The sequence below is a fragment of the Squalius cephalus genome (genome assembly GCF_949319135.1).
Source record: "Squalius cephalus genome assembly, chromosome: 18".
NCBI classification, from domain to species: Eukaryota; Metazoa; Chordata; class Actinopteri; order Cypriniformes; family Leuciscidae; genus Squalius; species Squalius cephalus.
The window spans coordinates 23,723,053-23,750,764 of record NC_137139.1 but is presented as its reverse complement, the minus strand read 5'-3'; the positions used below and the strand labels follow the sequence as shown (position 1 = coordinate 23,750,764).

Below are 27,712 nucleotides of genomic sequence, written 5' to 3'. Positions count from 1 at the left end.
TCCACTGTTTCATTTTATTCTGAACGAATCTTTGGAGTGAATGATTTAATGACTCTTTAAAACCGCCACTTGTTTTGTTACTGAATGAATAAATGACTCACTCATTCTCGCCACCTACTGATATTTTCTTCTCAGCAAAAGACATTATAGCTCACCTCTAATCAACAAGTGATGCTATCTGAGGTATCGTGCATGTCTGTATAGCACAAAATTACAGGGTTAAGAGTTTATTCAAATCCCAAGCAAAAGGCTATAGTGATGCTTGTCTTACTGTTGTGTTGGTTTAGTTATGAATGTATTTAAATGGTAAATGTTGGTATGATATGTTGCTTCGAATGCATGCAGTATTTGCAGTAAACTTTTCAGTTGTTCATACCTTGAGTTATTGCGATAGGACACAGGTTGAAGTAGGCTTGAGAATGATTAGAACTCCACAGGGCCAAAATAGCACTGGAGAGGTAATTACACAGGGCTGGAGAGACCGTACGGTCCCTGCTGCTGATAGAAGACAACGGAGGGACTCTGAGATCAGATGCATAATGCATAAGAACTTAATGACTGTAAATCATGATGTCTGAGCTTACTTGACTTTTAAACAAACACCTCTGCATTGACACCAATGGCTTTGTGAAAATGAAACAAGTAACTCTGGGTTATGCATTTTCAATTTTTGAAGAAAATAATTATTAATCAACGTAAAAATAATTCACAATGTAGCACACCCTCTTTTGTCTTTTACTTTCACTACATAATTTTATAAATATTAATTTTATTAACCTATATTTTACTAAGCAAATGCATTGACATCTTTCTGCAAGAAATTATAGTCCCTGGCATGTGACAAAGTGTTTGAAAGAATGTATTTAGTTTTATATATATATATTATGAAGAGTATATTTTATTTGTTTGGTACCCCAAAAAGCAAATAAGTGAATACAAAATGTCAGTTTAGTTTATTTAGTTTACTTTATTTATTTAGCACTTTTAAAAACAGCAAGTGCCGACCAAAGTGCTGTACAAAACCAAGATTAATAAAATAATAACCAAAAAAATAAGTGAATGACTGATAGCCTACATGCAGTGCTGTCATGGTAAAAATAATTAACAATAATTTGCCGAATGATAAATCCATATCAAATCATAGTCAAACATTTTGAACACTGTTTCAACTGTTTTTTGACATGATTTCTTCAATCCACGGAAGGTAATTGCTCACTTTGGTATAAACCCCATAATACCCAGCCTGGGCGCAGCCTTGACCCCATGACACAATACCGCCTATGAACCAGCTTTTACTCTGATTGTCAAAAAATGCATAGGGCCCTCCACTGTCCCCCTGGCAGGAATCTTTTCCTCCCTGAGCAAACCCAGCACATATCATATTCTCTGTCACTACTAGTTTCCCTTTAGCCGTCACTGTGGAGTCATATTTAGCCTTACAGTCCTCAAAATCAGTGACGGGTAAATGTACGTACTGGAGATTATTGGAAAATAATGCAGGTCTGTTTGTATTCCACACACCCCACCCAGACACCTTCCCGACATCATTAACCTTCAAAACAAACCGCTCTTCCCTTCCAGGCAAACACACAGGCATGACGGCTTTACTGACAGGTACCTTATACTCCAGTTTAATCAGGGCAATGTCATGGTTGAAATTAACGTTATCGTGATGGTACTGAGGGTGAACAAAGATTTTCTGTGGAATGCCGACGACCGCCTCATTGTCCTGGTGTTTGACTGTGCCCATCTTCAGCTGCAGCTGGGAAGTGTCTGCGTAGCTTTTCAGGACATGAGCGGCAGTGAGGACCCAGTTGTCTGACACGAGAGAAGCGCCACCGATGAACCTGGGACCCATTCGTATCATGACCTGCCAGGGAATCTCGTTCTTTTCTGCATTCTCCCCGCCAATCACCTTGGATAGCTTTTTCTCAGGCTGTCCACAAACTTACAGAAATGGCAGACATCAGATTAGTGTTTAGACAATGTGACACTGATATAAACTACCAGGAAAAAATGTGGACATTTTTTTCCTCAATTTTCCTACAAACCAGTAGTTCTCAACTTTTTTTTTCAAAGGCCCCATGATTTTTCCAGTTGTTCATTATAAACTGGATAAGGATTAAGGATATTTTAAAAGTATTTTTTTTTACTCAAATTTGAAAGTTTGGCACATCTAAAAAAAAAATGTTCTAAAAAAAAAATTAATTCTAAAAGTGCTCATGAATTTCCAGGCCTAGAAACCACACGTTTTCCAAGGCTTAGGGAATTCTGTTTTTTTCAAAGACAATTTTTTTTAAATAAAATAAGCAATATCTTGATTTTTTTTAAAAGTCATATATGCTAGAGGTCCCTTTAGAAGCTTGCTGCACCCTGGCTGAGAAGCACTGCTCAAAACCGTTAAATAATTTTCATACTTCCATTTTAGTAACCAAAAAAAAGATCTGAGCCACCCTTTAGATTACAGTTCTGCACATTCTCAGGGCCCATCAATTGTTTGGTTTTCCCGTATTCTTCAAAATATCTTCTTTTGTGTTACAGGTTTGAGGGGGAGTAAATGATGACAGAATTTTCATTTTTGGGTTAACTATCCCTTTAAAAACTTAAAATGTTATATTTCATATTAGTTTAATATAAGTTTATATTTGTCTACTACTTTGAGCATTTAAGACTTTTGGATAGGAAGGTTTTGAGATCCTGAAAAACAAATTCAGTCAAACGTGTCCAAACTTTTGATGGTAGTGTACAGTATATTAAAACATAAACCATCTGTTAAACCATTTGCATTAAACTAAAACTCACTGGGTGAACATATCTGGTGTATTTTTCCACCCAGGGCATCTCTCCAGTAGCCGTCATGTGCACAGGTATAGACTCCTAATTTCAGAGAGAAAAGGATTGCTGTAAACCTCCAGTGATGATTGATTAGTACAGTGTCTTGCTATCCTGTGCCATGCACCTTACCATTATTTCCAGCCTCGATTGCGTAGAATTCATTACAGGAATACGTGATCACAGATTTATATGTGGTCTTGGTGAATTTCACACTTGCATTATGCACTTCAACAGGCTCTCCACAATCAACAACTGCAAAAGAAGGGCATTTGGTAACTGACAGTTTATAGACAAAGAATGACAGTGTTGCCAAAACCTAAGCATTTCCATTTTTTTTTTTATTTAGTTTAATAAATGTCATATAAATATCTGGCTCTTAAAATCTGTTTACGGTTGATTATGTGTCGCTTTCATTTTGAATTGAATCTGCTTATTTTTCTTTCTTTGTATTATTTTTTCTTGTCTTTTTATTATTTGTGTTTGTTATTTCAGCACATTTTAACATGTTTTAAATAACCTTGTATAATCATTCCTACAGTTTGGCATACATTTTTTAATTTTATAAATAATTTAATAAGCAATGTTGAACCACTGTTTTTTACAGGAAAAAAATATTTCTTAATCAGAATTTTAGTTTTGTTTCCTAATAAAAGTGTTGAAATTACTAACAATAACATAAATTTACTTGAGAAGCAAAAGAAAAGAAAAAACAAGAATATGTTAAATGAATCCACACCTCAAAAAATATATGCCAATGAGATCAGAAAAATAGATTTTTCTGAAAACAATAATTTTACTTCTGAATTAGTTTTTAATTTAATTGCATGTTTAGATTTTTCATGCAAAAAAAATTTGTTTTTGTTGCAGTTTTAATCATTCATTTTACCAAGTACATATTGTTATCATCCCCTTTTTCCATTGTATTTTTTCATGATAAAATGCATATCTGAAATGTGCTTTTGTCATGTGTCATCACGATTTCATCCCAGAATTACCACAGTCAGAATTTCACCCACTTCAGCTTGAAATAACACCTTAGGTTTTAAAACGTACCTCCTCTTTGTTGCAGTAAACCCCCATTGACGATTATACACACTTCATGCTTATCTGGGATTCTTGAGCAACTTACTGATGCAGTCAGGCAGCGGTCCATCCCAAAATCCACCCTTCAGGCATGTGGCTTGATAAAAGGGCAAAGCTTCCTCCCCCTTAAGATCCAAAAAGTCACTTTTAACACTCTATATAGCATACCAAGCTCTTTTTCTTAAATCTTAGAGAAAGTAAAAGAGGAAAAATGGTTACCAGAATTAATTCATAGCCCAGCTGACACGTGACATTGAAGGTGTCTGTCATGATGTACTGAGACTGCTGGGGCTGGATATGTCCGTGTCGAGGAGTCACGGGGTTTGGGCATGGCTGGGCTGTGAGAGAAGGGAACAGTAATGAAAACACACATTCGGGAAACCAGGCCATTGACTTGTCATTTAAATGTTTATTTGATTCTTAATGCATCATGTCTAAAATGTCTGGAGACAGCCATCAGATCTGAAACCCTGCTTCAAAACATTTATTTTTTGGTAGATTGCACACCATTCATCATTTTCTTGAAATGTGCTTGAGAGAGAATCCACACGAAACAAATGTAAGGTAAACACCATATTAATCATTATTATTACACACATTCTGGAACACTTGATTCCTATTGTTCAATGATAGTATTCAGCGGTCAGCCCTTTCCTAAAAGAGTGCAACAGTGTCAGCGAAGTATTTTTCCCATAGGGGTTTTAAAAAGGTCTTTGTTTAAAAGAACACTCCACCATTTTTTGAAATAGGGCTTATTCACCGTCTTTCCTACATTTAGATAGGTGGGCAAATGCATTTTTGTCTCAGTGCATGCATTGTTTTAGTTTGGAAGCGCCACCGCTAGCTTAGCTTAGCATAATGAATGGAATCCTTTGTTGCCAGCTAGCATGTCATGAGTAAAAGTGATAAAAAAATGTTAAAAACGAATTACTTCCTGTAGCCTGCGTATTCACAACGAGTACAAATAGCAATGCAGATTAAGACTAGGTGATTTCCTAGGCAGATATTGACTTGGGACTATATTGGGTTGAAGCACAGGCGAAGCACTGCTACTTGGGCGCAGTGATATCACACTCACCACCAGTTCGTGTTGGCTCTCATCCTCACGTCCTCAGGCTGTTGAGCGATCGCAACCTCCTCCTCCTGTCGTTCTATTTCCAAAGCACGCAGCTCCTCTTCTGAAAACTCTGGTTCATAGAGGTATGGTTCTGGCTCTTGACTGTCTGAGTAGTCACCCTCTTCGTCTCTCACAAAATCCGCCATGTTCATCGCCATTCACTATGTCTACTGTAGGAAACATAGCCGGCTACTATTCACGCTGGTATGTTGACGGAAGTTGGGGGATTTCAGGTGTTGTGTGACATCTCTGCGCCCAAGTAGCAGTGCTTCGCCTGTGCTTCCCCCCAATATAGTCCCAAGTCAATATATGCCTAGGAAATCACCTAGTCTTAATCTGCATTGCTATTTGTACTCGTTGTGAATACGCAGGCCACAAGAAGTAATTCGTTTTTTTTATTTTTGATCACTTTTACTCATGACATGCTAGCTGGCAACAAAGGATTCCATTCATTATGCTAAGCTAAGCTATCAGCACGCTGCCAAACTAAAACAATGCATGCACTGAGACAAAAATGCATTTGCCCACCTATCTAAATGTAGGAAAGATGGTGAATAAGCCCTATTTCAAAAAACGGTGGAGTGTTCCTTTAAGAGTTATAAGTCTTGAACCAAACAAAGCAGCTACAAGGTAATCACATTACAACTTTAATTTGAACACATTTTTAAAAATATGTTAATATTTGAAATTCGGACAAAAAGACAAAATGACTGTTTACTTAAAGGCAGGGCAAGCGATTTGTTCCAGAAATATTTTTTGTTACTGGTTGAAAGTCTCTTCACATCCTGATAGCAATCACTAAGTTAAGTGGTCTAAGTGTATTTATATGTATATATTATTGTATGTGGACCAAAAGATTTTCGTCCAATCATTGAATTCGGTCCGAATGCAAAGATATGATGCCTACCTTGTCATTGTATGTATTTTTATACCTCCGCAATTAACACTAATCAACGCCGAGATGAACCAGCAGCAGTCAGGTGGTACAGGTCAGTGCTCTTTAAGCTGATGCTCATTATTATTGTATGTGCTTAGTTTAATGCCGTTTCTTGTGACAATTTTGTTTGCCTGTGTTTTGGAGGAGGAGTGGCTTTGGAGACGCTCTGAAGGGAGGGTGGGATCTTATGCTTTCAAAGCTAGCTTGCTATTGCTAGCCTCTGAAAATTACCTACCTTAACTTTAACACATTTGATAGGGAAAAGAACTACAATCTCATGAAGTATGCCAATTACAATCTAAAACTAAAAACTCTGGATGAATATAAAACTACTGATTTATAAGATGTTGATCATATTTGTAAAAACAACATATTGTACATTTATTGCAAATTATGCATGTATTTAAGTAGTTTGAGAGCTTAGGGTGACTGACTTGATTAGTGCTAAAGAGTTCTTCTGGTGCAATTTGCTTGTTGAAATTTTCTGATTGGTGAAGATTTCTTTGCAGAAAAATGGGTAGTGTAGTTTTTTTTACCAGGTATTCTGCTATTGAACATGATTGTTTAAAACGTAAGATGAAATAATGCAGGCTGATGGCTTCAACAAAAGCATATACCATTGATTAACAACATAGTAGCTCACAGGTCTTCTTTAAAGGTTTAAAATTTATAATTCAAAATCAATTCCCCTATGGGATTTTTACTTCCGGAACTCGACTGTTGCTTCAGTGTATATTTAACGTCATTCATGGCAATGTTGGTCCACTCATTTGGTAATTGAAGCCGGCGTTGCATTTGTTTGCATTTGTTTGATTTGTCACTAGGCTGATTGTTTTATACATTGTAGTGGCCAATATTTTTAAGATAATATACAGGTAAGATTTTTAAATAATTTCAACACAAATCAATATTTTATGTCCACATTGTAAGGGTTTTGATATGTTTCAGTTCTGTGCCTGTTTGCCTGTGTGAACCAGTTTCCTAGTGTGTGCTAGTTAGATCCCTTGATTGTATCCCATTCACCTGTTGCCCATTAATTAGCTCTTTTGCTTCTCTGTGTATTTAAGTCGTTAATGTTATGGTGTGTTATGTCTGTGAGATATTTGGATTAAAGACTATTTTGTTTGAATCTTCGTGTGCTTCCTGTTAGCAGCTCCCGTGACACACATATCTATTTAATTAATATGTAGTAGTAATTTAATATGTAGGATTATGCACAGTTAGCTGCTCATTATCACAAAATAAACTGAGGTTGGGTATGCATTATGCTTTACTTCCCATAAAGGTACATAATAGGGGGTTGTAAACTACCTGTGCTGGTATACTTGATCTTCCAGCCTTTGTTTTTCCCAGAACCGTCTGAGCGGAAGGTCACATGCACTTTGTGAGTTCCTGTCTCTATTTTTCTTGGTGGGGTCTTGCCACAAAATGGGCCATACTCCCTTCCACCTGCAGTGATCTTAAACAAAACAGTTTGACTTGTCAGTAAATACAAATGGCAACAGATAAACAAGCCTCTTGGGAGATGGGAGGGTGATGAGAAATAATGGAGGGCATGAGAGAGCATACATTATGTATTCAACAGCCTTCAGGTCAGTGATTAGTGGAGTAGTCTGACACTTAACACCAGTGCTAAGGGGACCATTTTTGTTTTTAGAGGCAGTGAGGTTGGAAACAGCTAAACTCAAAATTACAAATTTGCTTAGCATAACAAGATGGTTAAACCCATTAGAAGGGAATTGGATTCAAGTCATTAAAATCGAATGAGCTTTGATGCAGAGTATAAAATCAGTGCTGAAAAGTAAACACTCTTAAACATCAAGCATATCAAGCATATGGAGAGCCAATCTTCTCTGTGTAAATCACTCTAAAATCAATATTTTCTAACACTCAACAAGGGCACTAGAAGGCATATTATGTCTCTCTTCAAACAGTATTTGGACTGTAAATAATCTTCCTTAAGCTTAAAACGAGTCTTAAAGTGCAGCATTATGACGGTTGTGTGGGGATGCTATTGACCATATAAAATATTTTATTACATTTAGTACACTGTGTACACATTAATGAGTTAATTTTCTTATAGTTCTTCTACATTTGTAGTTACAGTATTCTTTAATTTAATCATTGTATTATGTTAAAAATGTAGGTACAATTTTTATGGTTGGGGCCAAATTGACCCTAACTGGATTCAATACAATTCACCTATGAGAAAAAGAAATCATGTAAAAACAGCAAATCTTTAGCATTAATACTTCTCACACATTGCAAAAAAGCATGAGATTTTTTTTTCTGTATTTAACAACCGATTAAAAAAAAAAAAACAACTCAAACTCTGAATATTATTAGGAGTATTTTTTATCAGGTAGAGGTATTGACTTCCCAAAGGACCCAGTAGGACCCCATTAAAGTGACTGAGATGTGTCCACACACATGCTATTATGGCTGGTGTTTTAGGTTTGAACTACCATCCTGTTGTCAGAGCTTGCTGATTGAGAAATAACCAACCTTAAGGATGTCATAAGGGCAGCGGATTTCAGGATGAGTCTCCACATCAAACAGGTCTTGGAATTCCAGGGTCACTTGGAAGCCTTCCATCAAACTGATGGTGTAATCACAATGGCTCATCTTGGGATAAACACCTGGGTACTCTGGACTGCTCAGTTCTCCTGACCTCTCCTGAAACACCTGCCCACTACACTCAGCTACATTGGGAAAAAGCATTTTCACACCCACTGGAAATTGTCAAAAGCACACATTACATATACATATACATTAAACAGACAACTATCCATGCCGCATTTAACACTGAGGACCGCAGGAAACTGCAACATTGATTCGGGATGCTCAGAAGCAAATAAACCTTTCCACCTGTAAAATGGCCAGAGAAAGTGCTTTCTGTCACTGCATCTATAAATTTATGAAGAGTTACAAACATTACGTGCATGAAAATTAGATACTTTAGCGAATGCAAACTCTTTACAGCTAAAAAATGGTTATGAGATAGAAACAGTCAAATTTTTCAGGTAAATTTGCTATTATTTTTTGCATTTAAATGAGATTATACATGAGAGATATGCAAAAAAAACCAAAAAACATACAAATAAGAGAACACCTTTACTCAAACCTTAACCTCATCAGATGCAAAAATCACTGGTTGCCCAAGATAGTTGTTGTTTAGATTCACTGGATGCTATTACCAACTAAACTGTGTATCATCAGTAAGATTTAGGCTTTGGTTTAGATTTAGGATTTTTAAGCTATGAAATTTGGCCACTATTTATGATTAAAAAAAATATATATATATATATTAAAAAAAAAGATTATAGTAATGATAGTAATTTTATTGTTTTGTCAGAAGTGCAAAACCAACATGCAAAATCAATCAGTAGTTACTGATACTTCGAATACAATAAAAAGACCCATACATATCCAATAGCATCATCAACATCATGTTGTTCCAAACCCATTTGTCTTACACAAAACACAAAAACACAAAAGATGAAAATCTGAACATTTTCTTTGTTTGCTATTTTCCAGGTCATTAAAATAAATGGGGACTAGGGCTTTTAAGCTTTATGATGAAAACAAGTTTTATTGTACTACTTTTGCATCCTGTGTGAAGCTTGAAAGCTTGAAAATAATACTTCATCATAAAAGCATAATTTACTGAATCTATAAAAGTAATATACACTGAAAACCTTCACACGCTCTCTAGGCAAATTCATGAAATAAGTAGTGATGGCTGATTTATAAACAAATCAATCTTTTGAGTCAATTCTTTTAAACAAAGTTGGTTCAGTCAATGATTCACTCATAAATTGACTCATTGACTCAATAACTGAGTAATACTTACTGGATGGAAAGATTTTCAGTGAATAATGACTTAAATTTCTCATAAAAAGAAATCAAACGGCTTCAGAAGACTTGGAATATAGCAGCACATGAGTCACATTTAGAATGTCCCATTTTGTGTTCCACCGAAGAAAAAAAGTCAAAAAAGGTTTCAAACATTGAGGGTGAATAAATGGTGACAGAAATTGTATTTTTGGCCATACTATTAATTTAATAAATGAACCCCAACAAGTACAGATGCTACAAATAATTGCTATAAATGAAGAATCTCAGGGTGAAGGTCTACTAATTCATATGATTAAATGATTCAGACACAAGTCATTGTTTCAGTGTTATATGATGTGATGTCTCTATCTTCCCCATTAGCAAAGAAAAACAATTAAGAGGCATGTCTGGCCTGGTAATTGTGATTAATTACCCATCATTAGCACAGTATCACAGCTAGAAAAAGGTATAAATTTTCAACTGATCTCTATAACGCAGTTCCCTCAGGAACCAATGGTAATTAACCCTGGATTCGCTTAGAGTGACAGAGATCAACTGCTTTATACAGGCACACTAGTGAATCATCAGTCTGTTGCTGAAGCGTGCTTCAGGCTAAAGCCAGTTAGCTCTGTCCAGAACCGCAGTGAACATTAGCACTTTAAATGAGAGGAGTTTTTGGAGCTAATCCATTTTTCTGCCAAAAGTTTTCATAACCTGAAGGTCGAAAATGTAAATATGCCTATTCGAAAGCCCACACAATCCTCGCTTATATCGAAAAGCGCTATGCAGTTAGTTGCGGCCACTCTATCAATGATATAACAAACCCCTCTACTATTTGGTGACTCTATTTCCTGCTTTATTACAGGCCATGCTAGCTCAATCAAGAGCTGTTGACAGGACTGATAGATAGCTGTGGCTGCCCAGCCTGCTCCTGTGACCGCTGTTTCAATAGGTCTGTGATGTACAAGAGTCACTACTGGAGCATCAATCAGTACTGACAATATCTCCTAAACATTTAAAGATTTGTTCAGGACTTACACAGCTAAAAGTTGGGTTTCTTCTGATTAAAAATGTTTACACATCTTAGATTACAGGCAAAGAGACTGTTGCTCATTGCTGTATGTGGTAAATGGTTAAACTGATAATCACACTTGCTCCAAATTTTTTAAATTTAAGATTATACTCATTTGGAAAAAAAAATATTATTTCATAATATTTTCTATAATTATATAACCATGCATGTACATGGTTGCCAGACTGAGAAGATTAAGCAAAACACTGGGCTTAATAGAGGCTTGTTACCAATGCAAGATATCATCAATGTCTAAAATAAAAATAAAAACGTTTTCAGGACAAATAATCAGAGGGGCAAATATCGCGATGATTATATTTAATTAATCGAGAGAAGCAAAAATCATTTAAATTAATTGTGCAGCATGGAAAATGGCTTGTTTGGATATTGTGGGATAATGTCATTTGTCAAGGGCAAATATATTTGCATATGCTTGCCTCCAGAGCAAGACACCCACTAATAGTAATAGGGGTGAACAGGGCACAACCTAACACGGGGCTAGTTGTAACACACTTAAATACTTCCACACATGCTAGCATGATGAAACTTAGTGTATTGACTAGTTGCCATTTCAACACTATGTAGAAACAAAAATGCGCCTTTGGAAGATATCAACATTTATTTAACCATAGAAAAAGTAAATTTCTTTTCTGATATTATTTTAATCTCCAATCTGTTATTTAACAGTTTAAATATGGATATTTTTCTTACACAAATGCATCACTTCACTTCAGAAGGCCTTTATTAACCCCCCAGAGCCGTGTGGAGCACTTTTATCATGGATTGATGCACTTTTATGGACTTCAAAAAATATAAAGCCATTCACTGCCATTATAAAGCTTGGAAGAGTCATGAATTTTTTTTATATAACGCTGATCGTATTCGTCTGAAAGAAGAATGTCATATAAACCTAGGATGACTTGAGGGTGAGTAAATCATGGGCTAATTTTCATTTTTGGGTGAACTATCCCTTTAATCACATGCAATAGCGAATGGGTGTAGATCCTGTTTATGCAATGACGTTAGCCAATCATAACAGTGGCCGTTTACTGACCAGCCTTAAAGGAGCCGCCCCTTACAAATTGATCATTTCAGACAGAGGGGCAGAATGAGGGTTGAAAATATTTGTTTTTCTGCATATATATTTGTTTTGCTGTTGTTGTTGCATTATGAGTGAACTCCAAGGAACATGTTAAAATCATGACCCCTTTAAGAGTGCTTTTAGCTGCACAATCAGATCATTATCTGAACAGTGGCCAGCCCTATACAATTCTTCATCAATGAGCAGAAAGACTACAGGCCAGGGTTTTCACCTGCTCTGATATCAGCCTTACCAGGGCAGTGTCTTTTATCATTGTGGAGTTCGTATCCCAATCGGCAAGTGCAGTAAAATCCCCCCACATAATTATGGCAATTATGGTCACACACAGGCTCTCCATCCATTGTGCTCAGGCACTCATCAATGTCTGTAAAGAGTAAAACAAGATTGTTTAGCAGCAGTTCTCATTCTGGTTTGGGCATCCAAGATCAATTCAAGTATAATAAAAAAAGCATTTAGATATACAGTATATAATTAAAATGACTTTAGGATATACTGAATATAAACTTAAAATCTATTTCATTTTAGACTATACAAAGTCATAAGTAAATATACAATATTTGATTTATTTAGCATTTTTAAATTATCATCTAGTTCAACCCTTTAGCCTTTACAGCAAGAGGTGACAGCGGAAGAAAGAGACAGTCATGCAGTGAATCCATTGTTTCCATCACCTTCAGCAGAAAAAAATGCCTGGAAGCCTGTGAAACGGCCCTCATTGGAGTAATCTGATCTGAAGAGCACGGCCATGGTGTTGCTGGCAGAATAGATGACAGTGTTTTTGGGCGCATCACCGTAATTTGTCTCCGTTTCGCCACAGAACCGGACCGTCTCATTTCCTTCGGATAACACCTGAAAAGTTTAAGCAAGTAATTATTTCAAACACGCATCTGTATCCTGCATTCACATAACAGCCATACTGTGCATTTCATGATAGAGAGGTTTAATCAAATGTTCAGTATTTGATATTAAATGGTGCTTATAGGCAACAGGTTTACTAGAAAGATGTTTACACTTGCTTGGCTAATATGTTTTGATATTTTAAATATCTGATTAATTATCAATATACTTAAATATTTTAGTAATAATCTACATTATATATTTTTGTAAGTGTTTATAAATAAACCCTTCCTTCAAATAAAGGAAGTATAACTTTTTAACATTAAAGGGTTAGTTCACCAAAAAACGAAAATTCTGTCATTATTTACTCACCCTCATGTCGTTCCAAACCGTAAGACTTTCGTTCATCTTCGGAACACAAATGAAGATAGTTTTTAACAATATCTGAGGAATTTCTTTCCCTATTGAACGTTATTACGCTTCAAAAAGTAAAATAAATAAATAAATAATAATCGTAAAACTAATCCATGAATTGAGTGGTTTAGTCAAAATTTTCTGAAGAGACACATTCGCTTTTGAACAGATTGAATTTAGGCTTTTATTCACATATCATCAACTCACACATAAGTTGTGGTAAACAGAAGGTCAAGCATGTTCACTTGACGTGCAACAACCAATGAGGTTCATTCTCTGGGGTTTTCGCGGCACGTTTGAGCTTCCGAGAGAACCAATGAGGTTCATTCTCTGGGGTTTTCGCAGCACGTTTGAACTTCCCCAAGAACCAATGAGGTTCATTCTTGTGTTACGCAGCACGTTTGAGCTTCTGCAAGAACCAATGAGGTTTGTTTTTGCGTGTCAAGCAAGATGGTTCTGTTTATATTCGCTGATCAATGTCTATATGTGAATTAAAGCCTAAATTCAATCTGTTCATCATATAAAGTGATCGAATCTCTTCAGAAAATTTGGACTTAACCGCTCAATTCATATAGATTAATTTTACGATCTCTTTATGAACTTTTTGAAGCGTCAAATTGGTAGTTGCGAGTCAATGGAAAGTACAGAACTGGCTCAAATTTTATTAAAAATATCTTAATTTGTGCTCTGAAGATGAACGAGCGAGGTTGAGTAATTGATGACAGAATTTTAATTTTTGTGTGAACCTTGTAAAGCTTTCAATCAGCCAAACTAACAGATTCCTGATTAAAGTCTGATTTTGATTTGCACTGGCAAGAATGTCTTAATGTCTTTCTCATTTAAAACTGCAATTCTCTTTATCCGATTTTAACAGACTGATTTGTTTGTGATACCAAAACATGAATCATTATCTAGGACTTGTGCACTTTGGTGTGTATCACATAAAATAACTTTTAAATCTCTGTTGAAAACATGGATCTAACCTGAACATAGTCATATTCGCAGCGATGAGAAGGCTCCAGGCTAAAATAAGTGAAGTAGAGGCGTAATCTGTGTCCTTTTGGTCCTGTGATATTCCACACCATACGCTGGTGGTTAGGGTAGACGTTTGGGAAGTTTGGTGATGTGAAGCTCCCAAACAGTCCTGTCAGCTCTGAACCAAAAGCTAATGGAAGCAGGGCGACGAAAGCCAAAGATACACTAAAACAGCAGCAAAAAAGGTGTATCACTGATAACGTATTGAAGCTGTCACAATCCCAACACATTAACAGAAACATTGGGGACTGGCAATTGTTCCCACTCCACACTTAACACATCACAGTGAACACATTGCATACCTGTTCATCATTCCAGAACACCACAAACTTCAGTTCATCTCACAGAAAATGTCCTGATCTCCTTTGCTGAACTCTGTCCTCCAGGTTAATGAACCAGCTGAATAAATGGCTCAGTGTAAACACAGCGCTGAACACTGAACTTTTGGTTTTCATTATCGTCCATTCTGTCAAGTGTCAATATCAGTTATTGGGTTGAAGATATACCAGTGAAGTTAATCTCTGTTGTCAAGCTTGACAATATATTTTTTCTCCTCAAACAAGAAGAGAAACAATCACACATTCAGAACAAGTAAATCAAACATTTGATTAAATCTGACTATTGACTATATTATTCTTACTTTTAAAACATCTGACAGCAAATTAACTCTCATTTTTGGAATGTGTCCTTCTGACCAGTCGTCAATAATTGATTTGTTCCCCTCTGTGTGTAAATGCAAACACAACTTTAGTTTGTAGAAATTAATTTGTCCAAAGAACAAAACAACAGATCTTAAAGGTCCCATTCCATGGATTATTTTTATTATTTTATAATGTTTCCAGGGGTGCCCTTATAATGTTAGTATGTTTTTTAGATCAAAAATTGTTATAATTTAGAAATAAAAGGCATATTTCCTAGCCTGATTTCATTCCCTGGTTTGAACACTCTGTTTGAAGGGGCGTGTCTGCTGTGAGACTTCAGTGTAAACGCCCTCTGCTGTGATTGGCTGACATGCTTGCATATGAAATATCTGGCATTACATGTGGAACTATCTGGAAAACTTTTACTATTACAGCTATTATACGTTTTTACTATTACAGCTATCTGGATTAACGAATAGTGAGAAGTTTTTTAAGTATTTAGATCTATTACCATCACATAAAAGGTCGCAGTGATGAGCATTGAGCAGATGACAGTCTGTTGATCGCGTGAAAGATCTTATCATTGCAACGCAGTTTCTGCACTCTCACTAATGATTTCACCAATGCAAACATGAGGTATATAAATAAGAGCTTCGTTGTGCAGTAACAGCGTCATTGATTTCATAACGAGTTTTGGCAAGAGTCCAGATAAACTTGCGCTGTGTGATTGACAGCTTGGGCGATTCGAAAGGGATTGTTCTTTGATCGCTTTCTGTATATTAATCACAGTTTAAGTAAGATTATTTTCATCCTACTAAGAGAAACGATGTGAAGTTGATCGCTACTTCCATATTAAATCACTACTTACCGCTTGCTGGAATATAGTTGAAATTGCCCCCTTCGTCAGTATGAAACGCTGAGAGAAGTCTGCTTGATATTATCCCAGGTTAGAAAAACAGTCTGTGGTGAAATGGACAGAGCAAACTAACAACTTCGAATTAAACTTTTGCGGTATCCGATATATTATAGATAAACATCAACCACGTCTGTTGACATTTCGCCATCAATACGCCTGTGTTCCTGTGGGCGGAGGTTACGGTTCTAGTGACATCATTAATGCAGGAAGTAGAGGGGTGTAGTCCAATCCAGCCGTTTTTTTGTAGTCAACTTCTGTTAAATAAAATATCTCGCTTGGCATTGAACTTTGAGCTTTATAATTTTACAGATATTATTTATACTCTAACAACAACATTACACACTAACTAAAGTTTGAAACATGGGATCACATAGAACGGGACCTTTAACAATTTTATCTTTATAGCTTTATCAAACACGTACGTTTTATAATGCTTATTTAAATATAGTGGGGTCCAAAAGTCTGATACCACATTGCAAAAAAAAAGTTTTAAGATTTAAAAACAACATTTTGATATAAAATAAGAAATCACAAGGTCGCTGATCAAATCAAAGTACAATTGTGACACTGCAGCATGTGGACTAAAGATATTCTGAAATTTATTTTAATTCTTTAAATCAACTTTTCACTCAAACTACTACATTATTGACCATGAAAAAAATATATACTAAATTAGAAATTTGAGCAATAGAATTTTTTACTAGTGGTCTCAGACTTTTGGACCCCATTGTATATTTTGAATATTGATAAACAGATTTATCAGCACATAGTTTCACTGTAACACTACAAACTTAACAAGCAACCGCATTCTAGTGACACTGAGATAGGATATTCATATATTTATTTTTCCTGACTGCTAATGTCACCATGATGTCATGTATTGTCTGCACCTGTTCTTGTTAGTCCCTGATTAGTTTACCTTCCTCCACCTGTGCCTGTTTAGCTCCCTCCTCACTCTGTGTATTTATACTCCCTGTTCTTTTCATCCTTTGTCAGTTATTGAATGTGGTCACGCTGTATGTGTTACTCACCAGTAAACTTTAATGTTATTTGGATCCTGCATCATTGTCTTCCTTCCACGGCAAGTTTGTGACAGCTCACACACTATAACTGATTCGGTTGGCCCAATTTCCTAAACCGTTCATTCAGTTCTTGAAACAAAGACATGTTTCTCGAAACGTTTAACTCATATCACCTGTTTTGACACATTCCAATTTTCTCAATGTTTTCTAAAAAAAAAGTCCTCATTTTGGTTTAACCATGTTCTCATTCAGAAAACACAAGTACACAAAATAATAATTACCTCAAGTGTCACACTGCGAACCCCAATGGCACACATTTATCCATGTGTAAACAGTAAGTAGCAAAACTGATCAGAATCTTATGATAATATAAATATGGCCACATGTGATTATGTGCTTTGGAGAATGAATCCTAGTGGTGGGAGACAAAGAGTAAGAGCAGGAGAAAAGAAAAATGAAGGGGACAGGGCCAAAGGACATTTGTTCTTGATGAAATACAAAGCGTTATAGTTGACCATGTTCTTGTGCATGGAATGACCATGGCCTACAGACTCATCTACAGGGGTTTTATACTACTCACACATACAGTATAATTATAGTGTACAGTAGTAGTCCTTTAGATCAGAGAACTTTCACTATTCTACAGGAAATACTGTAGCACATGTTCCCTCAAACTCATAATTGTCAAATTGATTTGGAGCCATGTACTTCTTACATTTGGTACTTTTGCAGAACTGATAGACGAATGCCTAGGTGAAGGAAAGAAAATCTTGTCAGAAGACTAAAATATATATATATATATTGTAGACTGGCAAATATGGTCACCAATACTGTAATGCAGTTTGGCCGAAGATACTGAATTTATTTTTATTTTTTTACTGTAATGTAATTAACAGTATACTGTATTGTATTGCATAAGTTTGTATTCAATTCTTTGGTATTTGAACTTTTATTTTCAAGTGCTTTTCATCTACTGCAAGATCACTTTACAGAAGTGTAATGAAAATAAACTTTTCTTACAGCTTACTGTTGAATTTCACTGTATCTGCACCCCTATATTTTGTTGTATACTGTAATAGACATTAAACTGTAAAATGATTCCTAATTGCCAAAAGGAGGTTTTTGTAGCAGTTATTCATTGAGTTATGAATTGATCTCACTAGTGTTCTCTAGACAGTGGAGTATCTGTGTATTTGTTAGGTTTTGTGTGTCATCTGAGGCCAAAGTTTGGCTAAGTTTTTGATTTGAATTTGAAGTGGAAGTTTGAGGTTTGTACAAGCTGGTGTGTGGTTTTGAGATTGTGTTGTGAGAAAATGGTGAATTGTTTCATCAATTGTGTGTTAGCAATCAAGAAAAACTGTGATAAGAACAGCTATTAATCATGACGTAGACTCCAATAAAACTGTCATCTGTCATCCTGCTGAACAGTAAAAAATTGACCAAATTTATATTATAAAATGGCTTTTCCAACACCAATTGTGGCTCACTTTTGACCGTGTTGTGATAATGAATAAGAGACGTAACACTGATGAAAGGCAAAAGTAGAACACTCACACTCATGTGAAAAAAGTATTTACAGCCCTGTGACATTTTCAGACATATGAGTTGCGATGTGCCACAGGCAGATGTTTATGATGAAAAAACAACAGGTGACACTGAAAGCCTGTTGCCGTCGCACGTGCCAATTACCCTGAGAGCAGAATGAATTATAAATGCCTTTGTAATGCCACAGTCCCTTTCATTTAAACCTGTTGGCACAGAATGAGATGGTTATTTAATGATTTAAAAAGATGGTTTCAGTACGAGTGAGAAAAAGAGAGAGAGAAAGAGGGTTAGCAGGAGAGAGAGAGAGAGAGACTAAGTGAATAAAGCGACAAATGTTCCATAAAGCTTATAATAGACCCCTCATTTCCAATACACTACGCTGGTAAAGGCTGATGTATGAGATTACAATAATTATCCTCATAAATGACAATGGTAATTTCCAGCTGCACATGCCCGTGCTGATTGTGGCTGTCAGGTGTAATGCGCTGACCTCTGTCATCACGCCTGCTTGAGAGGTCACAGGTTATTGGGACACAGCTGAAGTGATTCTAAGGAGGAAACAACCTTTCGCATTGGTTTATGAGACTCCCTCAAGTACTCTGACTGGAAACCTCTGAAGGCATCTAGGCACCTGCATGTTTTAGTGAGGGAAAGTAAGTTTGTATTTTTATTCTATTTGAAAGAAATTAAAGCTACACTGTGTAGGATTTCCCCCCATCTAGCGGTGAAATTGTATATGACTACCAACTGAATATTACTTTCTAGCCCCTCCCATTCCGAGGGCGTTTTAACTTCTACGGTGACCGTATTATTTCAAATCTGCCGGCAGTCGCGAGTAATCTCCCCCTCGCATTCGTCACGGTGCCACTGAGTGTAAAAACGCGAAGGGCGAAGCTTGAATTTCCAGGTATGTCCCTCCTAGGCTAATGTATTTTCAAGATGGAGGCGCAACATGGCTGCCGCCATTCGAGCGGCTCGCTCGTGTGTATTCTAAATGGCAGATTCTACGCTTACGAGAATACTTGATTAGTTGGTAGAAGTAATTACACATTAATGAGCACATATCATTTTGAAAGAAAATTGTGTACATTTGTCACTCTGTCATGATTCCTGTCTTGTGTGGACTTATGTTATTTCCTGTTCTGTGCCACGTTTTGTAGTCCTTTGTAGTTTTTCTTGTTGATTAGTCATTATGAGTTCATTTGTCCCAGCTGTGTCTCGTTTCCCTGATCTGTTCTGTGTATTTAAGCCCTGTGTTTCAGTCTGTTCTTGGTCTGTCGTTGTTGTGTTATGTTTGGTTGTTCTGTTCTTGTTTCTTGTAATCCAGTTTATGAGTGTTAGAGTTTGTTTAAATAAAAGCTGCTGCAAGTAGATCCTGCATCCTTCCCTGCTTCAACCTGCAGCGTTACACACTCGCCCGTGCGCGTCTTGTCATATCTGTAAATAGATGCTGCGTCCCAATTTGCATACTGTCTGTCCTAAATAGTATTCGAAATTAGAATTAGTGTGTCCCAAATCGTAGTATGTTGAAATGAGTATTCCAAAGAAACACAGATGGTCTACTAGGCTACTTTTTCTGGTTAGAATTCAAAGTGCAGATCTGTGCACACTCTAATGGCTATTACAACTAATTGCTCATTGGATGAGGATACAAACGCGAATAAAAAGTGTTAAAAAACTACAAACATGATGGATGTGTGTGTCTGATGGTAGGTTTAGATAAAGGGGTATGAGTGATTAAAAATCAGTATCTAACCTGACGAAAAGATATTTATTCAATGTTATCCACATTATATTTTGACTGCAACAGCATTGTGAACTTTTGTAAAGATACATTTGGTCATTAACTTTTAAATGCATCAATATGCGAATTGTAAACACAGGAGAGTTTTCTCTGCATGAAAAACCCACGACTGGCAGATCAACATGCTACTACATTTTTCTCCGAAACAGTAGGAAATTAAATTAAATTAAATTGAACGTGGAGGATTTTAACAAGAAGATTGACAGGACAATTTAAACGGTGACAGGATGCATGTAACTAGCAACAGTTAAAGATTATAAGGTGGTATGTACTACTAAGTAGTATGCTTGCCTACTATTCTGCTACACAATCAAAAGTATGTACTTTTTCCTTCACAAAAACTGAACTGTACTTTTTCCTTTTAAAAAACAAACAAACAGCCGAACTGAGGAGAGTCTGCAAAAAGAGAACGTGACAGAGCTTGTAATAAAACGAGAATCAACACTGGCTTGGCTTTTCAGAGATGGCAAGAACTGAGGAATTTGAAATGTTGTAAAAGCATTACAGAAATGCCGTTCGACATATAATTGACATATATGTAGCTCTCTAATAGTTCATTGTAAAGCATTATCTATTGTGAAGGGTCATTTCATTATGATTGTTGTAACACTGTGCTGGAATTTATTTTCAAGGAAGTACCGTGTCTATTAATGGGTAATTCTGTATATCTACAGTAACAAAAATCAGCTAGAATGGTAAAAGATCTACTATAATAAAATGAACGTTTCTGTGATTTACTTAGAATGCATGGCTGTCAATGGAGAGCGAATATAAATATTAGCAGAGACTAACTGTCTTATGCTAACCAGCCAAACCCCTTGGGTTTATTTAAATCTAATGTGAAATCACTTAGTAAATCCACATGTAATCTCAACTATCCATTCCAATAATGGTAAAACAATTATATTTCAGGGGAATATTGAATGAAATCTGCCAAATTCTTTTGACGCAAAGCATTAGTTGTCGAGTAAGCACAACAATAATTAATGTTTTTACCATCTTTACATTTGCACATTTTGCTAAAGCAAGATTTTATACAATAACAAGATAAAATGTATAGACAGCGCAAATTGATGCGCTAATTGATTAGACAATCACATTCATTTACTCACAAGTGACTCTACGTCAGAGACCAGATACTTGTCTGTGCATCAGCAACTGTTAGCCCATGTCTAATTCAAATACTGTTTAGAGCTCTTTTCTTCCTTTTATAAGTATAGATGAAGTTCATTTTGAAAAGATGAGTCACTGTTCAAGTACTTGCATTTTCTGTTGCTGAGTATGCACTAGAACCTTGAGGAGATGAAGCATAATACGAACTATAATTAAAACAATTCATCATTCTATCAGGCCATGGTAGACATATTCCATCCCATTAGCCTTGTTTTAAATATTTTTGTGTAGCTTTGTATTGAAAAAGCATCTTAGGTTCAGCCTGGAATCAAATAAGAGCATGGATCCAAGCAAGAACTAGCAATTTTGCACAGAATCCAACGAAACTAACAAAAGGATATTTACATTCACATATTCAGAGCCTCAGAAACTGGTCTCTGAGCAGCCCAGTAATGCTTGCTGTACCATATAATGAAGTGCATCCTGATAAGACGCCAGACAGTGCTGTCACTTTGATGTGGAACGGGAGCACTGTGAACATAAAATACATATCCAGGATCAATAATACCAATGAAGAAAGAGAAGGGGACAAAATCACACTTTTGACTGAGACTTTAGGCTATGAGAGAAAAACCTGCTGAAATATCACACACATCCTGTTGTACTTCAATGTACAATACAACAAAATAAACCCCATAAACACACTGTTGGGTGGTTATTTCGAGAGCAGGCAGAATCATGTGAAGGAGTAAATCAGGTGTTGGCATTAACACTGTAATAAGTCTTTCTCATTCATGCAAGCCAATCAGGTGACCTAAAAATACAAACAACAAGGACGTAAAGAACAATGTAAAAAATTGTAATCATTGTCAGCTTTGGGATTTACACTTCTTAAGGATCTCTGTAAAGTCTCTGAAACTACAAAAGCGTCTGACAAGGTAATCAGCAGTATCACCCACCTTTCCATTTGCCCAGATTGAAAAATAAATGACTACAATCAAGACAATCCGTTTCACAGCATATCATTTTCCCTATGGTTTAACTGTGTCATAAACTGACAAACAAACAAAAAGAAATAGTCTTTGCAGCCTCACGGTTTTCCTGTATTAGAACAGGATTTCTTATTTTTCTCCAAGAATTTATTGGTGTGTCGACTACCTTTGGGTCAGGTGTCAGAAAACAGAAAGAAGGGGTAATCAGCGCTTTGACCAGGGGCCTCAAAATGTGACATAATTCCTGACACTTCAATTATTTTCTGCTTAGTCATCAAAAGTTTGTGTGCTAGGGTAGACTGAAACTTGGGCCGTGTCCACAAGTTACAAATGCCTGCATCCGCTCCTATGTTAAAAATAAGGTTTATAGTCAGGGCCAGAAGCCATTTACGGTACCTCGAAATATCTGTGAAACATTTTGTACACACATTTTAAAAGAATTCAATTTTTTTCTGATATTTGTTCTACTGAAATCTGAAATGATAGAAGTAAAATGCATGTATTTTTTCTGTTCCTATCTTTTTGATACTGCAAAGTTTTTAAGAATTCAGACAATTGGATTTATTGAAGTTTGATGCAACTTTAGGGCTATAAATTCAACTCCATTATACCTGTGTCTACTTGAAATGCACAATGTTGAGCGTGCTTAATGCATTTTTGGTGTGTTTTCTGTGTCTGATTATAACTGGGTGTCCTGTTGTTTGTAATCAGGGTAGATATTATTCAATAGTCTGTGGTTAAACTAATGTCAAGTTGAATTCTACCCTAAAGCTGTGATTGCTGCACCTGAGCACCATTTCTCGCCATTGCCACCTCACTCTCTGTCATTGGTGCAGAGCTGCGTGTCAGAGCCACTGATTTGGCAAACGGCCACAGGCCCACAGGAGAACGGAAATGGCCATATGGGGACTTAAATCTGTGAAAGATGCATCAAGGACTAAATCGAAAGAGTAATGGCAATCCGACATCGGGGCGAACCTCAATGCGGGGGGATTCAGCCTCGATTTATCACAAGTAATTTCCCTATCATTAGCTGTACTGTTTAAAAGGACATACAGCTGCAGCTGGAGACTCATGGTTGTTTTCATTTGGCTTCACATCAAAGTTTTCCCCTTAATCTTTCTTTCTTAATTCATCACCTTAACCTCAAGATCACTCATAATCAATAACACATTGACATTTATGTATAGATATCGCAGCAGTCCATCACTTGATTAGCTGATATTTGAGGCAATACTGAGACCCAAAACACATTAATGCCAGACTGTGGGGACATGTCAATGAAAACGAACGCTAAATCACAGTCTTTAGCTGTTTACACGTGTCTTGTGATGTATTTGATATGGTAATGTTTGGATTGGACTTAGTAAGTTTTAGTTTATTTGAGTAATAGCCAATTAGTAAGGTTCACAGTCTACTTGGCTTTGACACATGCTATTTACAGTCAAGTTTTAAGAGAATCTGCATTTCCCTGTGTTTATCCATGGCATTTCTGGTTTACACCACTGATTTATTTTCTCAAACATGCAGAAATCTAATAAGAAAGCTGGAAACAGGCTTGCAATTGTATATAAAAGAGAAAACATACTTCATCACAATACAATGCCTTTAGATCTGCTTTCTCTCAAAATAATGTTTTTTTATGCAAAATAGTTTCATAACTCAGAATTATAAAATTTCATATACAGAAAGAATTTCTGCACCGCTGACACTTAACTTATGTTGTTGTTTCTCTAACCTTCTCACAGCGAGATTCCCTCATTCATCACCATCATTGACCTTAAAGCTGAAGCGCTTATTTTGTTAGTGTTAAAATATTTTCTCCTATCCAGGCGTATGAAGACACAATAAGCCATTTGTAAGTTGATTTCCTCTTTAAAAGTGTAAACAATGTTGAGATATCACAATTGCTTTGTTCATTTCAGCACCGCCAGCACTGTTCATTTCGCCACAGGAACGTTAGCTCAACCAATGGCGTGAGTTTGAATCTGTTCCATTGACCAATGGCAGACGACACACTTCAGCTTCAATTATATAATTCTGAATCCGCTTAAATGGCCCACACTGGAGAATAGCTAATCACTATATTTTTGAATTATATATGAAAGTACTGAGTTTTCATTTATTCATCCATTCATGTACATATACAGTGAGGAAAATAAGTATTTGAACGCCCTGCTATTTTGCAAGTTCTCCCACTTGGAAATCATGGAGGGGTCTGAAATTGTCATCGTAGGTGCATGTCCACTGTGAGAGACATAATCTAAAAAAAAAAATCCAGAAATCACAATATATGATTTTTTAACTATTTATTTGTATGATACAGCTGCAAATAAGTATTTGAACACCTGTCTATCAGCTAGAATTCTGACCCTCAAAGACCTGTTAGTCTGCCTTTAAAATGTCCACCTCCACTCCATTTATTATCCTAAATTAGATGCACCTGTTTGAGGTCGTTAGCTGCATAAAGACACCTGTCCACCCCATACAATCAGTAAGAATCCAACTACTAACATGGCCAAGACCAAAGAGCTGTCCAAAGAAAGACACTAGAGACAAAATTGTACACCTCCACAAGGCTGGAAAGGGCTACGGGGAAATTGCCAAGCAGCTTGGTGAAAAAAGGTCCACTGTTGGAGCAATCATTAGAAAATGGAAGAAGCTAAACATGACTGTCAGTCTCCCTCAGACTGGGGCTCCATGCAAGACTTCACCTCGTGGGGTCTCAATGATCCTAAGAAAGGTGAGAAATCAGCCCAGAACTACACGGGAGGAGCTGGTCAATGACCTGAAAAGAGCTGGGACCACCGTTTCCAAGGTTACTGTTGGTAATACACTAAGACGTCATGGTTTGAAATCATGCATGGCACGGAAGGTTCCCCTGCTTAAACCAGCAAGTCAAGGCCCGTCTTAAGTTTGCCAATGACCATTTGGATGATCCAGAGGAGTCATGGGAGAAAGTCATGTGGTCAGATGAGACCAAAATAGAACTTTTTGGTCATAATTCCACTAAACGTGTTTGGAGGAAGAAGAATGATGAGTACCATCCCAAGAACACCATCCCTACTGTGAAGCATGGGGGTGGTAGCATCATGCTTTGGGGGTGTTTTTCTGCACATGGGACAGGGCGACTGCACTGTATTAAGGAGAGGATGACCGGGGCCATAAATTGCGAGATTTTGGGGAACAACCTCCTTCCCTCAGTTAGAGCATTGAAGATGGGTCGAGGCTGGGTCTTCCAACATGACAATGACCCGAAGCACACAGCCAGGATAACCAAGGAGTGGCTCTGTAAGAAGCATATCAAGGTTCTGGCGTGGCCTAGCCAGTCTCCAGACCTAAACCCAATAGAGAATCTTTGGAGGGAGCTCAAACTCCGTGTTTCTCAGCGACAGCCCAGAAACCTGACTGATCTAGAGAAGATCTGTGTGGAGGAGTGGGCCAAAATCCCTCCTGCAGTGTGTGCAAACCTGGTGAAAAACTACAGGAAACGTTTGACCTCTGTAATTGCAAACAAAGGCTACTGTACCAAATATTAACATTGATTTTCTCAAGTGTTCAAATACTTATTTGCAGCTGTATCATACAAATAAATAGTTAAAAAATCATACATTGTGATTTCTGGATTTTTTTTTTTTAGATTATGTCTCTCACAGTGGACATGCACCTACGATGACAATTTCAGACCCCTCCATGATTTCTAAGTGGGAGAACTTGCAAAATAGCAGGGTGTTCAAATACTTATTTTCCTCACTGTATGTATGTATGCATTTTTAGGCATTTTGGGTCAAATAAATGTGATTTATTTTTGCATAAACACTTTTTGATTAATTTCTAAATCAGACTGTCCAGATAATATAAAAACGAATGTAATTCAGTTTCATTTTCATTTAAAAAATGTGTAGTTCCATCTATATTTTTGTTGATGAAATGATTTTTTTTTTTTTACATCTCAGTTGATAATAATCAATAACAACCTTGATTTTGGGAGACAGATGTGAATAATGTATTTTTGTGCACTCTCTGTATCATGGTTGTCGTTTCAGTTGCTCATCTGGTGTTTAGACATACAATAGCCTTTTCAGACGTCACAAAACTATCCTCATTCTAATCATGTTGTATAATGAGGGAGCAGTCGTTTTGTCTGTGTCTTGACTGTGAAGACTTCATTACAGCAAATAACATGAAATTTTCATTCCTTCTAAAGCAACGAATATTTTACACTCTCTAAAGATGAACCATTTCTTGCTCTGCTCCACAAGTGGCCTGTCTGTGATTGAGATATTTAAAGCACAAGTCTCACAGGTCAATTCTGCGCTTAAACAAGACGGTCAATATTGCGTTTAGTGGCCCTCCCTCTTTCCACAGTCCATTCTCGGTAATTATAGCACAGAGTCAGGATATGACAGAGTCATTGCACAGCTAATGAGCTGCTGCTACAACAACCACTCTGCTTGTTAGCAGACTATGTGATACTGACTTACACAAGCACAATGTCAAAGGAGAGCTTTTAGCAAACACTGCTTTACTTTCATTTCCCTTAATGCTGAGGCCAGCGTGAATCTGGATCTGTTCCCCTGATAAACACACTTAGTCAAAGAGTAATTATGCTAATTTTGGAGCAGCAAACAGCATGGCTTGCAATAACGTCGACACATTTGTTGTTTTCAAATTATCATGAAAATAATTATCTACATTTTGGATACCTCTCAAAGACAATACCACGGTGATTTAGTGCGCACTGCACCGCAAATGCTCAGATGATGCGGTAATTATCAAGCTCCGTGATTCAGTTTACTTGGCTAATAATTCCACAAAGAGAGATTTTTGTAAGTATTATTGTGGTTTCAAATATAATGAAGTTCCTTGTGCTGTGCACCAGACAGGTTTACTACACTGACGACAACAGCAATCATTTTAAACTTTGCTAAGAAATCTAAAATTCAAAGATATCCTTCACACCTGGTATTACAAACATTTTAGTTGAATGGGACACAATTAATTAAAGTAATGAAGTAATTAACGTACTAGTGTGAGTGCAAAATAATTGATTGTGATTGTATTGTGAAGCTAATTGTGAACCGCTTTGACTTAAATTAGGATAAAGAAAATTAAACCACACCACTGAAAAATCATAAATTTCAATAAAAAAAATTAAAAGATTTATTGCGAGAAATTAAATGTTTGGAAACAAAGATATTGTTAGTTACTAAATTATGATGTTTACATTAAGCGCAACTCAATCTCTTTTCGGATCTACCTAAAAATATCTGATACTGTAGATATAAAACGCATGTTAATCCCAGGTGTGAAGTATTCCCAGTGCTAAAAACTGTGGACAGCTTCTACTGAAACTACCAGAGTTGGGATCATTTTATCTTGTATTCTCAGCACTGAGTTTAAATGGCAT

The 27,712-nt window shown here is 36.6% G+C and overlaps 1 protein-coding gene across 2 annotated transcripts; it reads right to left on the bottom strand.

Annotated features, from left to right (window-relative positions):
- Nucleotides 1-880: 880 nt before the first annotated feature.
- masp2 (MBL associated serine protease 2) lies at nucleotides 881-15,975 on the bottom strand. 2 transcript variants are annotated; one of them, XM_079849139.1, is made up of 12 exons: nucleotides 15,779-15,975; nucleotides 14,572-14,735; nucleotides 14,218-14,434; nucleotides 12,655-12,832; nucleotides 12,216-12,347; nucleotides 8,478-8,674; nucleotides 7,284-7,431; nucleotides 4,138-4,256; nucleotides 3,965-4,043; nucleotides 2,965-3,087; nucleotides 2,803-2,877; nucleotides 881-1,947 (listed from the first exon to the last, which is right to left on the bottom strand). In XM_079849139.1, the coding sequence occupies exons 2-12, from the start codon at nucleotides 14,580-14,582 to the stop codon at nucleotides 1,166-1,168; spliced, it is 2,061 nt and encodes a 686-aa protein (XP_079705265.1). In that variant the 5' UTR covers nucleotides 14,583-14,735; nucleotides 15,779-15,975; the 3' UTR covers nucleotides 881-1,165. The 2 variants fall into 2 exon arrangements, with proteins under 2 accessions (XP_079705265.1, XP_079705264.1); XM_079849138.1 differs by lacking the exon at nucleotides 15,779-15,975 and adding an exon at nucleotides 14,910-14,992.
- Between the last annotated feature and the right edge of the window lie 11,737 nt (nucleotides 15,976-27,712).

Coding starts and splice junctions, on each gene's coding strand:
- masp2 (XM_079849139.1), bottom strand. Junction 12,348..12,654: donor GGCATTTTTTTCTGCTGAAG/GTGATGGAAACA, acceptor TACTCTTTACAG/ACATTGATGAGTGCCTGAGC. Junction 4,044..4,137: donor TGGGCTATGAATTAATTCTG/GTAACCATTTTT, acceptor TTGGATCTTAAG/GGGGAGGAAGCTTTGCCCTT.